The 18,874-nt window shown below is 27.0% G+C and overlaps 1 protein-coding gene across 18 annotated transcripts in view; it reads right to left on the minus strand.

Annotated features, from left to right (window-relative positions):
- Window positions 1-18,874, minus strand: part of mbl (splicing regulator muscleblind) — a 734,546-nt gene that overhangs the window by 22,261 nt on the left and 693,411 nt on the right. For 8 of the 18 annotated variants that reach the window (XM_075355735.1, XM_075355736.1, XM_075355734.1 and 5 more), the window contains 2 exons: window positions 7,655-7,696; window positions 1,338-4,140 (listed from right to left, as the gene is read on the minus strand). The exons of 4 other annotated variants lie outside the window; for them this stretch is intronic. In XM_075355735.1, coding sequence (XP_075211850.1) covers window positions 3,736-4,140; window positions 7,655-7,696 — 447 coding nt within the window. In that variant the 3' untranslated portion in view covers window positions 1,338-3,735. Of the gene's footprint in view, window positions 1-1,337; window positions 4,141-7,654; window positions 7,697-16,123; window positions 16,211-18,874 lie in introns of those variants that run through there. 6 more of the 18 variants (XR_012755086.1, XM_075355740.1, XM_075355743.1 and 3 more) reach the window with 4 other exon arrangements.

Below are 18,874 nucleotides of genomic sequence, written 5' to 3' on the forward strand. Positions count from 1 at the left end.
ACGATTAGTTTATTTATATTTAATCTATTATATACATAAAAATTGCATGTATAATTTTAGTTTATAATCAAATAAATTTAAAATGTTTCTATTTAACTGAAATTTTTAAGAAGTACTTAATTTTTAAGAGAAGCATTTTTGATTTAGGTACTTAAGGCAATTTCTATGTAAAATAAAAATAAAGATATTTTTGTTATTTAAAATAAAAAAAATTGTTTAATATATTAAACATATGTAACTCAAAAAGCTTTTTCTGTTTGGAAGTGAGATACAGTAAGTACTGAACACATTCTATATAATGAAAAAATTTAAATCCCGAAGAAAAGTTGTTAGTAAAATGCTTGTATGTAAACAAAACTATATAATACTATGTTATGATGAAAAACTACAGGAATATTTTGTGAAATTTAAATACCAACTTAAAATCAATAAAATAAGTTATTATTATTTTTAAAAAAAAAACATTCTTTTAAATTTTATTAGGAAAATTCAAATATTTATCAATTAAGAAAAATTATTTTCAAAATTAAAAATACTAAAGTATTTTAATTAGTTTTACAGAACAATTATTCTTATTTAAAGAGAAAATTATTCTACTGACAGAAAAGTAATGTGCAGATTAACCAAATCTTTAGTAAAATGAATAATTACTAACTTCTATCTTCTTTTTTTGTCTAGGTATTCTTGGTAATACTGAATTTGTTTGGTGTGTATATATATATATATATATATATATATTACTATTCACACCTACAAAACTTCTCAAGTAATGATAAAATGTATAATGTTTTATTTATTTTTTAATTTAATTTAGTTCAAGAAAGATTATTCTGAGTTCCGTTTAAGTGTTAAGTTTATTAGAATCTGATTACAATTAATAGTTTAATTTAAACACGATTTATAGGGTTAAATTTTTTTTATCTGGTTACTTTCAATATTATTCTTAAAAATACAGTATAATTTTGTTTACCTCCATTACTGTTTATAGTTGATAAAAATTGTATGTCCTGGCTGTTTTATTCTGTTTAAAAATTTACAGCAACATAATTATTGTGTATTACTACCTGTGACAGCGCAGCATTTGAGAGGCATCAAAAGCGGAGTCAAGCATTAACCAGTGTGCATTTAATAGTGAAGCAGGAAGACACCAGCATGCGCACAACAACAAGTTCTGTTCAGTTCAAACGAGCGTGCTCCGGTTCGATGAAACTTACTTGGGCTCAGTGAAGAAATCAAGCCGTAAGCAACAGAATGACAAGATGGCTACACATCAATCATGAATACACCTGTACACTGGATGAGAGGGCAGAGGGAAGAGAAAATAAACAAAGCATTGATTAATTGAAACCAATAAGTCATGCATTTCATTTACTCGATAGCATTATTATTACATAATACTGGGATTGTTACATTACAAGCAATAGCCACAGAACCGAAAAGGGAAAAGCTAGGGTAACCCAACATAAGAAGCAATAAAGAGATTTTATCTGGCAAATTAGGTCTCAACTTTCAAAATAATAGACAATAATGATAATAGTAATAATAATAATAATAGTACATTAATTTTAACATTATAATTATTTAAATATACGAATATATATATGTAATACACAAAAACGAAAATAAAACATCATGAAGGGCTGTTACACTCCTGCTCTTCCGTTCTCGGCTCCAGCTGCTATTCCTACGTTACTTATCTGTTTCCCTATAAATTGAGCGTTTTAACGCGTACTATGACTATACACTAATGAAATCTGCTATGCAGATTAAACTAATAAACATGTAATTAATTTTATAAGTGTTAATGGACAACACTAAAATTTTATGCTTAATGCACTGTATACAGTGTTTCATTACATAATTAATTATAATAATAATGAAATTAATAAAGCTGATCTACATTCAGTACAATTTTCTTAAATCACTGGAGTATCGTAATAGTCAAGAATAATTTACACTCAAGAATTTTAAATGACTAATATAAATAAATTTACAATCACAATAGAATCTAATTGTGTTAGTTTAAATGTATATTTTATAATTATTATTATCATAAATATATGTTTATTTATTTAATTCCACATCACTTTTCTCAGTTACACAGTCATTTTCTCTTAATTTTATTAAAACCGTCATCCCCAGAATCAACACTGCATGTCAAACGAATATTTTTTTATACACAGTCACTCAAAAAAGTGTTCACTGTTTGTAGTATTTAATTATCGTGAAGTGCACAGGATGTTATGACTGCTAAATCTGGTAAATAACACTTACTGAAGATTACTGAAAGCAACCTATGCATGCTAGTGGCTTTGATCCAGAAGGCACTTGACAAGTGGTTTGTTAGGTCCGTTCTTTTAGTTAGCACAAGAATCCGGCGACATCAAAAGGGCAACAGCTAGAAACCATAAATCCTAATCTACAAAACAAGCAACTCTTGATAAAATATATTTAAAAATAAAATGCAAATTAAAATAATACTCAAGATTACTCTCAAGTTATATAACAAAGAATGTTTTAAGTGGAATAAAAACTCAAATGATATTATCAGACTAGTTATATATACACTGGTATATTTAACAGAAGCTATTGTTATTTTAATAGCTTTTAATCAATATGTCCCAGAACACTTTTGAACACTACATATACATATATATAGATATAAAATATATATATTATAAACTAAACTATAACAAAATTGAAAGCTAGTAGTAAATTAACACAACACACACGAAATAAACACAAAAAAAGGTAAAATAATATAGTAATGAAATTAGGTACTACAATTCAACTAGAAAGATACCATCACCGATAGTCACTTAAGTTAAAATAATAATAACGATAGGTAATATAATAGGTAATAATAATAATAATAATAAATATAAATTAATAATGACTTATTATAAGCCTTTATAAATTTTAATTTATATAATATATATGTATATATAAATATTCTCAATAATAATAACAACAATCAGCATTAAATAAATGGTATAAATTTAGACATTTAACTAACATATATATAAATATATATACTTAACAAATAAAACAAGGAGTCTATAAAAGACAAATAACATTTTAAAACAATAAGTGCACAATAATAAAAATAAAACATAACTACTAAAATATGAGTTGATTTCTAAAGGTTGCCGGTTTGAAGACAGTGCCGATTCCTTATCACATTTGATTAAGTAGGTCACCAAACCCCCAAAAGCATAGGTGCCAAAACAGTAACCTAATAATTTAGGAGCGGACAATGAAGGCAAAGAATATTAAAAAAAAAATGCAACAACCATGCCAAAAGAACCTTATTAACCCAATATTTACACAAGTAAAATAAAAAAATAATTAAATGTTGCAAAAAGCATTTTTATTTTGAAAGATGACTGGTGCCAACAAGCGATAATAGATAATACGGTAACGTTATAACTACATAAAGTGAAGTTGCAAACTGAATACTAAAAGAACGAACCAACATACAAATATAGAAGCAAAATGCAAGATTATTATGGTAAAAATTACAAAGAACAAGTAATATAATAACATAGAATATAAAACAAGTTTTTAGAAAATAATAACGGAATAAAACAGTCAATATTATTATTATTATTAGTCAGAAGTCCTGGCCCATAGGCTCTAGCAATGGACTATAGGAACAGCACTAGACACACAAAAATGACATCAATAGAATGTAATTTAAACTCTACGACAACACATAATGATCACAGTCTACATTCAGGTTGTTTTCATCTTTTTGTATGGTTGCGAGTCCTCATCATTATTATTATTGTTGTTGTTATTGTTGTTGTTGTTGACAGCCACTGCAAGGAGATCAGTAATTAGGGGAGGACCAGCAGGATTCGGGGCCGGAGCCGCCGCAGGTGGGAAGGGTGCTCGGAGTGCTGCTAGTGCAGCATATGGAGGCATGAATGTGGAAGGAGTAGGTGGGGCTGGTATGGCCTGTTTGTTGAGAGGCACTCCTGTGAATGCGGCCAAGCCGGGTGGAGGTGGCCGGTACTCACATGAGACTGGCACAAATGGTTGCAGCAGCTGCTGGTACGCTGTGCCGCTAGGCTGGTAGACTGGTACACCGGATTTGTCCCCTGCAGCTCGCTTATACGGGACCATTCCTGGGAAGGCCTGCAACAACACAATCAAGTACACCTAACGAAATTGCTCACACAATACACATAAACTTGATTTAAAATAAAAAATTAAAAAGAAAATTCAAACATGAAAAATGAGATTTTTCGTTCAAATGTAATAAACATAAATAAAAATGACCTCAGGCTTATAAATGTTTAGTAAAATTTGTGTTTTTAATAAAAAAAAGGCAGTCTTCATAGTAAATCTGAAAAATAGCATCAAATAAAAATAATATAATAGCTATACGCGAGGCCTTATAAGCAGGCTTGTTTTCTAAATTTCATTAACAATGTTAAAAATTATGAGAAAATAATTTGAATAAAATACTACAGAACTTAATTAACATTCCAGTCTACAGTTCATAGACAATTCAAAAATCATTTAAATCAGTATCACACAATGAGTTTAGTTGCAGGGCTCTGAATTATAAATAACATCTTTAAATTATTAACTGTCATTATGTTTACTTTTTTTTACTAATGTGATGAAATATGACAGATGAACAACAGGGAATAATATTTTGAAATAATTAACTATTTAAAGTGAAATAGTGAAGATAAAGTATTTTCAAAGAATTCAGAAATTTAGGAATGATGATTTTTTAATAAATGACTAAAAGTGTGAGATTTATAAGATATATTGCATTAAAATTTAAGGGAACTGATAAGTATAAACAAATTACTAAGAAATAGTTTATATTTGCCAACAACTGAAACTTCTGTACTACTGAAGGCCTTCATATCCCTTTGCTAGTGTTGTTAATAACATCAGGAAAATAGGTAAATTTAAAAAAAAATTAATTTTAAATCTTCATTAAATTATTAGCAGAACTGCTGAATATTTAAGATAACATTTAAATAGTTAAAGAATTATATATAATTAAACTGAATTTGGAAATAAGCTACACTTTAACCAATATCCCTATCAATGTAAGTTTTAGATCATGTGTAGAATAAGAAATAAATACTTTAAAAAAAAAAATATTACTAGAATTTTTTTGAAAGAGCAGAATCAAATTACATATTTATAATTAAAAATGTATAACTGATAATAAATTTCAACATCAATTATAAATAAAATGATCCAACAGAACTTGAAAAAAATAAAAATACATGAAAAATAAAATTAATTGTAAAATAATGGATTACCAAAAAGACTTCCCCCTCAGCATTTTCAGTAATAACACTGCTATTAAAATTAGTAAAATTTTAATTGATAAAAATCGTGAAAATAATATTAATTTCATATCTAATTTACATTTCTATGAAATAATAATTATAGATCTGTAATCATATGAATAATAATCAAATTAGAGATCATGACTCATATGATAAATCTATTCTCTTGTAATCTGGTTGTCCCAAAATCATAGCAACAAAAAAACTCTAATCTAAAAACAAATATATTACACCACTTAATAGTTCTACAATTTGCACATTAAGTAAGTTATCTTGCCAAAGGCAGATTTGAACCTCAAGAATATAATAAAGCTAATAAATGATTAATATGGAAGAAATATAATAATATATTGTTAGCAAAAGGAAAATAGGCCTGTTACATTTGAAAAACATAACAATAATAATTCTGTGTAATCTCACTTTTATGGCTTTTAATCTAGATTGCAACATAATGATTTGCACATATACTAATTTAATTATAATAGATGATAATAAGATTTTAGATCTGATGTCAAAGTTTGGGTACATAGTCATTTTATGGTTGTAATTTGAGCAATACAAATCAATTCTGTGTTATAAAAAATATACCTATCTATTTAAGATCAGATGTAGTAGTTATTTATTAGTCATAGTAATTAGCAGCTACTAGTTTAATAGATTAGTTACGTTAAAAATTATGATTAAATTGTACATCAAGAATAAAACTCACGAAAATGTTAATACAAACTCATTATTTACATCATTTTGGTTTTATAATTACAAATATATTACAATACAAAAGTGAGTTTCAGTTATATGCTTCATACAATTCTACATATTCTGTTATAAGAATCATTTATGTAACAGATATATCTAAACATTAATTTTGACAATTGCAGTTGGGAAAAAATATATGAATGGAACTGATCATTGCATGAAACATTTATATTAAAAAATACTACTACAGTGTTATATAGGTTTTATACAGTTAGAGGAAAGTCTCTTAAGGTTTAATCCATTACTTGAAACTGATATATCTACACACTCATAAGTAATCTAACTTGGTAACCTTTTATGTTTTTGTGTTTTCTAGTATAAATACTGAAACTGTTCCCACAGATCATACATACACATGTAAGTACACACTCACACATACATAATGAATCAGATAATAAATTGTACATTTAACGACAAATTTTACAGAAAATTAAAAATTGCATATCTATAAACTGTTTTAAAAAATTCCATAGCACAGTTCAAACATGCAAATATTAGACTATTTTTTATGGTACAAATTCTAAAACAAAGAATACTATACTAATTTATACTCATCTGACAAATATTATGAATATTAATTTGTGTGTTATATAAGGTAGTGCACAAACACACTGAATAATGTAAACACACATAAATATTTCAAAATTATTGCTTCATTATATGTCAATTTATTATCAATCATGTAGAAATTACAGTATAGCTAGTTTAACACCCAACATGAGTTCATGCGACAAGAACACAATGGATCAACATGAATTCATGCAATTCCCTGTATTCACTTTCCTTTAATACTAAGGTAGATTAACTTACCTATGTTCAATTTTTGAAAAACATCTTTTTATGCAAGAATTTCCTTAATTCACAATTCATTTTTAAAAGCAGTGGACAGTTTTAAATTCTGTAATTACTCAAACTCTTGAAAAAAGTAATATTTGAAAAACAGTGTGATAAGTTACTGCAATTCTGACATTAGGTACAGGACACAGACTTAATGTCATAGTGCATTAAACTAAAAATAGTTTTCACATATAAAAACATTAGAAAAATGTATATGTAAAGATGTATTTGAATTTAATTTTTAAAATTTCATATATTTTCTGTGCTTGCAAAAAAAGTTATTGTTTAATACTGTACGCTTTTAATGACTGGAATATAAAATTTATTTCTATTAATGTTCTAAACAAAGCAAAATACAAAAATAAAATCACAACACAAGAGCAAAGCTGTAGAACTGTTTTAAATTTCACAATTAATCAATTAATAATTGAGACGCCACTCCATGCAAAAGTAGTAAAAGCTCAAGTTAAAAAAGCATCAAAATTACTAGTATGAATTTACAAAAAAAACTATTTATTATATTGGTAATAACATCTATTTTTATTAAAAGGAAAGGAATTACCAATAAATTCTACAGTAAAAAATAAATCACATTATAGTAAATTCATTTTTCTTAAATGTACATATTTAATAAATGAAAAGGATTAATTAAGGATATTATTTCAATTCCTATTGCAATCAGTGAATTGCAGCAGTAAAAGAAATATTCTATAAGGAAAGGTTAAGGCGAAACTTACAAAGTTTTCGTAGTAGAACGAACCGACGGATTTCATGTCCATCTGAAACAGTGAGAAGTGTTGTGTGTGAGAAAGGAATAAGCAGGACACGCCATGGTGTCTTGACAGTCACACCTTTGGAGATTACCACCTAGGAGCTGCTATCAGACATCCATCACCAAAATATAACAAAACTAATGTTTATCAAAATAATAAATAATGAATGCCGTGACTGTCAAAGCATGGCATGCGGAGGTATAAATCGTCATTAGAATGTTGTGGCAACAACAGTGTGCAAAAGATTAGTTTTTTGCGGTTAAGCCTTTGGCACAACATGCTAACAACCAGAAATCTACTTGCAAAACAATTATAGACTGTTAAGGTACTATTAAACGGAAAGAAAACCAGATACAAAATAACAATTATTTAAATAGAATATTAAAACAATTGAAATTCATTGATTATACTTTCCGAGTGTAATAATAAATATAATAATAGTAATGATAAAAAAAAGCATGGTCACATGACGAAGCAAATCAACAATATTACAAAACTGTATAGACTAAAACAAAACAAAAAATATATATATATAATATAAAAGCTTACTTTAAAAAACAAAAATATCAGTTTTAAACATTAAGGATAGTGTCAGCAAACAAAAATTTCAACTTTAAACATTAAGGAATAGTGTCAGCAAATAAAAATTAACTACATAGCTGGGTTAAGCTGAAGATGTATTCCCATGGCCTGAACTATAGCGGTTCTTAACAGCCAAACTACACACTTAACTAAAAAGAGGGCAAAAAAGAGAAAGAAATACATAGGTAAATATAGATTATAGGTAAAAGACAGATGATAGGTAAAAATATTAGATAGATAAGGGAAAATGTGCCATGCCATGTGACCCTGCTTCATTGTTTCTAATTATTTACCACCAGAAACTCTAAAATAATTTACTTAAATGTGTATTTAAAAAATATTAAGTGAATAACAAGAAAATGAATAAGTAAAAAAATGTATTTATACAAAAACAAAAATAAAATAAAAATAACTTTTATTCTAATTAAATTTTTTTTAAAATAATTATAAAAAAATCACGTATAAAAGAATCAATAAATCTGTACTGATTACATTAAAAATATAAATTAAACTTTTAAATTAAGAAAAAAGAAAAGAACTGAGTTCTGGTGGAATTTGTATATAAACTATATATATATATATATATATCTGGTTTATCTACTGAATATACCCTGTCCGATTACTAATGTAACACAATTTAGACTCGGGGGGAAAAATAAAACTATAAAAATTTAACTTATTTAATTAATTTTTTATACTAATAGTAAAAACTGGATATTGTAATATATAAATAAAAAATAAAAGTTAAAATATTTTTCATAGTATTATTTAAAGGAAAACAAAAAATTATTTTTTTCATTGAAGTTAAAAAATAATAATAAGTAAATAATATAACTAATTTATTAAAATAATAAAAAAAATTATTTGCATTATTTATTTTTATAAACAAAGAAAAACAATAATTAAAATATTTATTACGATTAATAATTCAATAACTGAAATTTTAATTTAAAAAAAAAATATTTCATAGAAAATAGAACTTAAATTTAAAGATAACTAAAGAAAATGAATAAAACATACAGTACTCTAGCAGAAATTATTATTACTGTTGCAACGAAAAATAAAAGTATGCACGAACAGAACATTACTTGGGTTCTTGCCAACATAAAATGTAGCGAGATATGAATTAAAAATTATTGTAAAAAAAAAAGTTTTAAATGTTTACTTGTATGTTATTTACTAATTAAAAAATTATATACTTTTATTTAAAAATAATGATAATAATAATGAAGAATTTATGGGATTTATTTTTTTTTACCTAAAGTAATTTTCAAGGTTGAGATGAGACATTTTTCAGTAAGTTGTATGAAAGAGAAAGCAGTTATTAAATTAAGTAAGAAGAATGAAAGAAAAAAAGGCATTCATTAATAGCATAACAGCAAAGCAATAGAGAAAGAAGTAAAAAAAAATGTTTATATTAATAATTGATGAATTATTAAGATTACCTATTGCAAAAAGAGTCCACTCGTTTTTTTCCTTGTAACCAATGTTGCATCTAATGAGTAAAAGCTGGTTATATGAAGGAGATAGTAATCATATGTATATATTGATAATCAAATTTTTATATATTTTGTCATCTCACCAGATAACAAAATCTACATTTTACCAATATAGTACTTTCATCTGTGCATATGGGTAAGTGTAGTCACACACAAAAAAAACAACAATATAAAACATTATATTTCCTCTATCCATTATGTTCATATCCACAGAGATATTCAAACAGATGTACTGTACTAAAATTATATCAAGAATAGTTTGAAAACTAACAAACTGATCTCAAAAATAATCAGGATAGATTATTCCATTAACAAAGATCTCAATGGATTATACCCAACTACACTGTCAAAAAATTTTCTTTGTTTTTTCTTTGTGTAATACAAAAAAGATTGAAAATAAATAACTATTTTTATTGTACATCAAAGTCTCTTTGGATTTAACTATAAGAATCTTTCAAATTTAAAACTTTAATAACCCATAACCCATAGGGAGAAAACAGGGATATATTTTAATTTGATACTATTTTGTTCATTAACTATAAGGAAAATACTATGCAACTCCACATCAATTTTTTTTTATACTACTAAAAGAGTTTAGAATAATCAATAAATTTATAACTTTATTTATTATTATTTTTTTTATAAAAATATTTCTACAGGAACACTTTTCATTTATTTCCAATATAAAAACTGGGAACTCCTAATTTTCTTGGTGACTTCACTTAATAGAATTATATAACTGTAAAAAAAAAATGGAATAAAGAAAGGATTACTTTCAGGGCTGTTGAGCTCTGGAGATATGACCACCTGCTTATTTTATTGCTATCAAATCATTTACCTGCAATATTGACAATAATTACACCCACTTTATTTCATCAATTTGCACCTGATTATTTTCTTCTATGCTGTAATCTTTGATAGATTTTTATTTTCATACTTTCCAACATTAAAGAACTTTACTGACCCAGTGAAATATATGACCCAAGTTCATCAATGTACTATCATTAATTCACAAAATTATTACATTGAAGTATCTTTACACTAAGTAATTGAATATAAGATATGATTAGTGTATGGAAAGTGGTTGTTACAATTTTACTTTTTTTACAGATAATCTATATAACATTTGAATATTATTATCCACTATTTTTAGTTCAATAAATATTGTTTAATAATTATTTTGAAATTAAATCAGAAATCAAGGCATCTGATCAGTTTATATTAACCAATTGGGACAATTATACTGTCTTTTTATATCATTATCTTATATAATATATATATATATATCATTATCTTATTATATATATATATATATAATCTTTTTAGAGAGGCTTTGAAAATGTTTCAGTGGAATGCCTACTGATAGTCAGTATTATATTTATTTAAAAGAAATATAACTTTTTAAATATTATTGTTTTATCTTCCAAGTTTTTAAGTCAATATAATTAAGTTTTTGTTAGAGCAGTGAATAGTTATGATGTAAAGAAACAACAAATCAGAACCCGCAGTTAAAAAAAAAGCAATTCATAAAAATTCTGGGAACAAATCATACAAGAATTTACAGACAAAGTTTCTTAAGTAATTTATTCTGGGAATTTTAACATCTTCCAATGAAGAATCAAGAAACTTTTCTTTGCTGTGATTATCACATAATACAAATATTTTTACACAGTAAATACACTTAAACTGTTTTTAATAAACAACAAATTTAAATTTATTTATTTCTTATTAACATGTAGAATAACGAATTAGTTGAGAATGTGGAAGAGATAATACAAGCGCCGTTTTAGAAAACATGCATAGTATTAACACTGTTCACAGTAAAGCAGATAAATATAGCCGCATTGAATAAGTTCCTCATTGGCTAACACACAGAGCTAAACAGCCTTCAAAGTATGATAGTTTGACTAAATTTGTATATAAATAACATAAAATAAGTCAACTGAAAATTAATATAAAGCATTTTTAAACTAGCTTAATGGTAAGTTAATTACCAGAATTCAGCTAGTTCACAAAGCAACAAACCACCATTAAGCAACAATGTGAAATAATTAGGAATTTTATTACACTAACCTACAATATTACTGCTTGCATCTAAATTGAAATATGAAACTACAACTTAAATACAAGAAGAAATATTTTTAAAAATTAGTGCTTTCAAAGTTATATGAGCATTTGATAAAAATTTTTTTGGCACAATATTAAATAAAGTGTATGAAGAATAACACTAAACAAGAAATATAAACCACCAGTCAAGTACATGAAATGCCAATAAAACTCGCTTAATATTTCAAAATAACTACAGTGTATTCCATAATAATTGATATTGATATACAAGTAAGCTGTACACATAATTGTCAGCTTGTAACTAGTCGTAGATGCTGTTATTCAGTTGTGTTATTTAACTGTGTTAAAAGTCATGCTAGTGTCAACAATCTATTAAAATTTATTTACAATAAAATACATACATATTCAGAGCTTACAGCAGTAAAACAAACATCATTTTCTTTTCTTTTACATGGATTTTTACATCATCATATTCCTTTTACCTGTAATTCTCACCTGCATTTAACCGATGAAAATTCAAGTTTACTTTTAAGTTTTTACATCTTATTAAAAATGATTCATTACAGACGGCTGTTTAATTACTACGAGGGTTATTTTTTTCAAGGTCCGATCGGTCGTGAAATAAAAACCCGCACAGAAATTGGATGAACCTTTGTGCATATGTGTTGCGCAGCGTCTCTAGTATGGCATTCAATCACACCGCGTCACTTCGTTTAGTTCTGAACACGCAGCTAGCACGTAAACATGTCTACAACAATAGCATCTCCCACCAAGGGTGAAATGCATGCGGTAATTCGATTTCTTCAGCCTGAGGGGTGTAATGCAGCTGAAATTCATAGACGAATAAGTAATGTGTACAGTGAAACTTCAATGAGTGACAGCAAAGTGCAACAATGGTGCAGGAATTTTAAAGCAGGACGTACAGATGTTCATGATGCAGGCGGTCAGAGAAGGAAGCAAGTGTCAACCGATGATCTCATTGAGCGAGTGGATGAGGCAATTCAATAAAATCGTTGGTTCACAATTTCTGTATTGAGTGATTCGTTTCCTGAAATTTCTAGGTCAGCTCTCTACACCATTGTGAGTGAGATACTTCAGTACCGCAAACTGTGTGTGAGATGCTGTGTGTCCAAAATACTGCTCGACCATCACAAAACAATGAGAATGGATGCCTCCCTAATGTATCTCCAGCGCTACCACAATGAAGGAGAAGATTTTTTTAACAAAATTGTTACAGGGGACGAGACATCGGCCCATTTCGAAACTGAAGAAACAAAAGAACAATCCAAACAGTGGATGCATTCTCATTCTCCCAGTAAACCAAAGAAAGTTCAAGCGAACCTTCTCCAACACAAAGTGTATGGCTACTGTGTTCTGGGACTGGAATGGAGTTCTCTTGGTGGAATTCATGGAACGTGGCACGACCATCACTGCAGCCTCATACTGCGTGACTCTTCAACGTCTATGAAGGGCAATTCAGAATAAGTGGAGAGGAATGTTGTCATCAGGCATTGTCTTTCTCCATGACAATGCTCGGCCGCACACTGCAGCTGTAACAAAGAAGCTTCTGCAGCATTTTTGTTGGGAAGTGTTTGATCACCCACCATACGGCCCGGACTTGGCTCCATCCAATTTTCACCTCTTTGCTCACATGAAACGCTGGCTAGGAGGACAACATTTTGCACAGACATCGAGCTGTAGACCTGCGTAGAAACATGGCTGAAAACACAGGTGGCTCCGTTATATGACAAGGGTATTGGAAAGTTGGTACCACGTTACGACAAATGTCTAAATCGGAGTGGCGACTACGTATAGAAATAGCGTAACTATGTAAGTACTTGTTACAAATAAACAATTTTTTATTTTCACTGTGGTTTTAATTTCGTGACCGATCGGACCTTGAAAAAAAAATAACCCTTGTACTTCAAATGCTATTGTTAAATTACAAATAATATTTTTCAATTTATTTATGACCTAAAATTAAAGGCCACTATTGAATAATTTTTAAATGAGTTTACATACAATAAATTTACATAAATGAAATAAATTGTACTTAAATTCATTTACATACAAATAAAACTAACAAACACCCTACGTAATCTGAAAGTGGTTTTTGGTTTTGTTTTCATCTTCAATACTGTTCTGTAATTAAACTTAATCATAAATTCATTTATGTACAATTTATGGTAAAATATACTACTACAAACCAAAGATGGAGAAATAAAATAAATTATAAATTAAGATGAAGCGATTAAAAATACACAAAGCAGTATTAAATATAATTAAAAATGTACTGACTGTCTTAACCGACAGGATGATGGATAAGCAGAAGAAGTATATTAAATCGGCATACCTTTGTTTTATTTTTATTTCTTTATTAAGTGATATTACCATCCACAGATGGTAATGTTTGATTCAATGTAAATAACACTATAGAACTCAATGTTTAAATCTTACATATTATATCCATTTTTATTACTGTTAACTAAGTTATAACTAAGTTATTAATTTGTAATCTAACATATACTTAGCATTTTGAGCAGGTTATAAAATACAGTGTATCGAGAGAATAAGGTAAAATACAGTAATCACATGATTTTAAGAGTAAAATTATTTTTTAAAGCACAGTATAAGAATACAGAATTATGAATACATTATTATTATTATTCTAAGGATAAACTAGTAACTGTATACTATACCCTTATATCCTTTTGTTTACAGTAATGATAAACACTTTCAGTAAAAGTGTTTATTCAGTAAACGTGTACACTTTTCAGTAAAAGTGGAGTACACTTTTATAAAAAAGTTTAAATAAACAATTACTACATTTTAACTATGATATTTAAATTTTCTAAAAAAACTGTTTAAGAACCATTTCACATTTCTATTGTTTTAATAAACAAATTTAATTAAAACAGATGATTTATTCAAGGCTTGTTAAAAGTCAGTTGAAATTTTTGTTTTACAGTATTAATACATTTTAGGATAACATAACCTTATTGTAGCTTAATTTCACATGACAGCCAAGAATTTGAGGAAGACCATTTCTCTATATCACAGTATGGTTTCTAGAGCCAATTTTCTATCAGCATGTGTAACATTTTCTACAGTACCATTCTTTTTAGAATCATCTTTATCACTGCATTTTTCCTTAATAATTCTTCTTTAGCTTTAATCATTATTTCCATATCCCTCACATATATTTTCCAGATTTACATCTTCAGTAATCTACTCACTTTTAACATCATATGTTTTAGCATCGTGATACCCTCAAATTATTTTACTAATGATAGTAATATTATGTTCATGATCACTTTTCATCATGGGACAAACTATTTTTATCATCTGTTAAAGTATAATTTAGTAATAAATAAACATTTTAGGGATCAATTAGTAAGTGAAAATATATATGATAGGAAACACAGCTGTTCAATAAATTATAGTATACAGTACTTTACAGGATAAATTATTTTTAATACTTACACATGAAATATTTTATTACAATATTACCGGGAGGATATGTTAGTCAGTTACGAGAGTCTACCGCATTTTTAACAAAATATAATATATTCCAAATTAAAATTATTAAATTAATGACAGAAAACTTAACAGCAACTATAATATAAATCCAGTTTTCAGTACTTGTCATAGTAAAAAGTTAAAAAATTAAATTGATACACCCTGCTACATTTAAATAACCTAACATGAGTGTTGTAATACAATATCAACTAATATGGAATACAGAATAAATGTAATTTTAGTAATACTGAAGTGGTTAAGTAAATTCATTTAAATGCAGTAAATTTGTAGTGTAATCAAAGCAAAAGCTGCTACATAATCTAATATAAAATGACTTTTTTTTTACACGGTTTAAAATAATCTTGTTTTGAAAAACTGTTTGAAATACAACTATTATGGAGAAAAGAAAAAAATAAACAATTTATTATGCAGATACATTGTTTATAACCGATTGAGATTTTATAATTTGAAGGAACACCTCCAACTGATGGTAAATGAAGTAATAAAATAAACCAATCCTATAATAAAATAAAAGTACATAATTTTAAAATCATCGAAAGTAATATTTAAAAAAACAATTTTTTTTATATAAATGATATCAAGATGATCCAATAAAATAACTATTTTTCAATTATTGATTCATTACAAAAGAAAATTAAAAAAAAAAATTCTGCTAGAGACCATATGGTATAATGAGGCCGAGTCTTTCATTGAGTTACAAAATAAAAAGAAAAGAAAATTGGTTTCGTGCAAAGCAAGATGGTACCAGTATTATGTCATCGGTAGGGTCTCGAGGGCGCTTCCTGCCGACTTCAGGAGCAGGCGCAGGGGCCACGCTCACACTGACACTCGACTATTAGTAGCAGGCGGGGAAGCAGCCAAGCCAGGGAGACAGGCAAACAAAAAAAGAATATCAAACAAAATATAACAAAGTAATACCGGCCTCAAGAGTGACTGCAGACAGCAGCAGCAAGTGTGTGATCATGCCTGGAAGAGAAGTTATAGGCCGAGACCATCCAATGCTTTTATTAAATATAACTACAGCATTAATATAATATAAGCGCTACAACAATATGCCACTTACTTTTGAAAAAAATCACACATCAAATTTCTACTTTTGAACTGAACGAAATCAGTGTTACAAGTGGATGGTCTTTGCCATTATCAGATCGAATAAGACCGAATACCGTGGATGTGCACAGTGCTATACAGGCTGGTATTTTACTATACATTTACAAAATTAAGCAAAATACTTTAGTCAGACTAAAAAATCTTTAAAATCCAGTAAAACTGATAAGTAAATTATATCTGTTCTTGAGTGAAAATGTTTTTAACTTTCAACTAAAGTAGGTAAATGTTTTTCACTCGGTTCAAATATTATTAAATAAACTAATTTCATTAATTTCAGATTATCACACCAATTATTTAAGTAATATTACTTCCAAATGGCTTATTTACATAAAAAAAAGTTTATTTTCCCCATGTAATGATATAATTACACTAAGTAAAAAATGGATTTCAAAATGAAAAATAAATACATAAGAATTAATTTTAGCAGAAGAATTTACAGTTTAAATTTCAGTTTGGTGCAACAAATAATTCATTTACAATATAAATAACGTTCAGTCACACAAAAAAAGTAAATATAAAACATGAAGCACATATGATTAGAAGAGAAAATAAAATAAGCAGGAATGTGCGTTTACATACAATGTACACTGCAATTAATTTCAAACTCCCAACACACTGCTATTCTGCAAAGTTTCATTCGCAGTATTATTTTTCTTAATTTTTGTATAAGATTCAAAATTATTATATTAATACAGTTATTTTTTTTAATGAGGCGATTAATTAAATTTAAGAAAATTCATCTAACAAATAAGAGGATAATTTTTTAAGTCTAATTGGAAAGATTAAAATATTTAACTTGAAAGACAGTAAAATAAAAAAATAAAAAAGTGAAAAATATGCTTAGAATACACCAATACGTTTTCATTAAAGAATATCTTACAACCACAAATTTGATAAACAAATAAAAGAATACGAATTACTTTTTTAACTTTTAAGTACTTTCTAAAGTAGTAATTTCTTTGTTGGTTTAATACAAGATTAAATCACTTATAAATCTTGTATGAATTATAAAGTAAATTACAAATATCTACTGTAAAAAAAAAAAAACAAAAAACATTTGGTTGTAACTGAATTTAAAACATTATTAAAACTTTGAATCGAATACAAAAATATTTCCTTTGATATTACAATAAATTATATTAATAAGAAAATAATAATAATCATAATAGACTGAAGAAGTCACGGTGAAGGATTTTATATTAGCATGCAGAAGGGGAGGAGCTTATAAGCACCTAATGTGACAAAATTTACCTAAAATGTATTACTGTAAGACTACAAAAAATAAATTATAAAAGTGTTTAAATACTTATAAACTGATCAAAACCAATTAATAAGCAAAACTGCACTTTTTAAGCAATTACAATGAGTGTCCTTCCAACTACTCAAATTAAAAAAAAAAAATTCATAATTGTCACGATGATTAATAATAATAATAACCTATCGTTTTACTGTACTAAATATAAATACACGTTATCATCCACGGAACTAGGTCCAAATTAACTACAACATGCATTAAATCTGGCTAACAAAGCCAGAAACACAATTAAAGCACCTTCACAAGCAGTACACAGCCTTCACATTAAAAATAATATTAACTGATTCTGAAAAAACAACTCTCCGCAATTAAAGTATTAATTAATTATATAAGAAATATATATGTATACTTATGAATATATTAATTACTGTAAATGTTACATCAATAACACAATAAATAATAATGATAATAATAGTAATAATAAATTACTTTCCTCTGCTAACAAGCCTTTTGCTAACTCATCCATAAATTATACATAATTATGAATATCCACCTTAATATTTAACGATTAAAACTAAGCTAATTTAAATAATATTTAGAAAATATTACTTTTGTCTGAAAAATATCTTCAGTAGTAATTAACCATCTAATCATTACACTGATTTTTTCCACCAAAATGTAGTAAGTTACTATTACATTTGTCAATTTAATTAATTAAATATTATTTATTTTATATATAACATACATAATATAATATATATGTTTCTAGTAATCTATAGTAAAACCATTATTTTCCCAATAATCAAGGATCATCTGAAAATGTGTCTATATTTTATGTGTATAAAAAAAACAATAGATACACGTTCTAACTAAATTAAACTATAAACAACATTAGTAACAAATTTCCACAATTAATTGGTCATACTTATCCTTTGTAACCTATAATTTTTTTTAAAACTGTGAAAGGGAGTAAACACTACTGGAAAAAAGACAAACACATACCAATAAATATCATTCTAAAAGAAAAAAGAAAAAGAGCTCCACCAGTACAGAAATAATATGTCAAAAAAATCTCAAAAACCTTTTACCAATTGTTTTTTTCTTGTATCAGTATAAAAAACATTTCTTACT

This window comes from Lycorma delicatula, chromosome 2 (assembly GCF_047948215.1).
Source record: "Lycorma delicatula isolate Av1 chromosome 2, ASM4794821v1, whole genome shotgun sequence".
NCBI classification, from domain to species: Eukaryota; Metazoa; Arthropoda; class Insecta; order Hemiptera; family Fulgoridae; genus Lycorma; species Lycorma delicatula.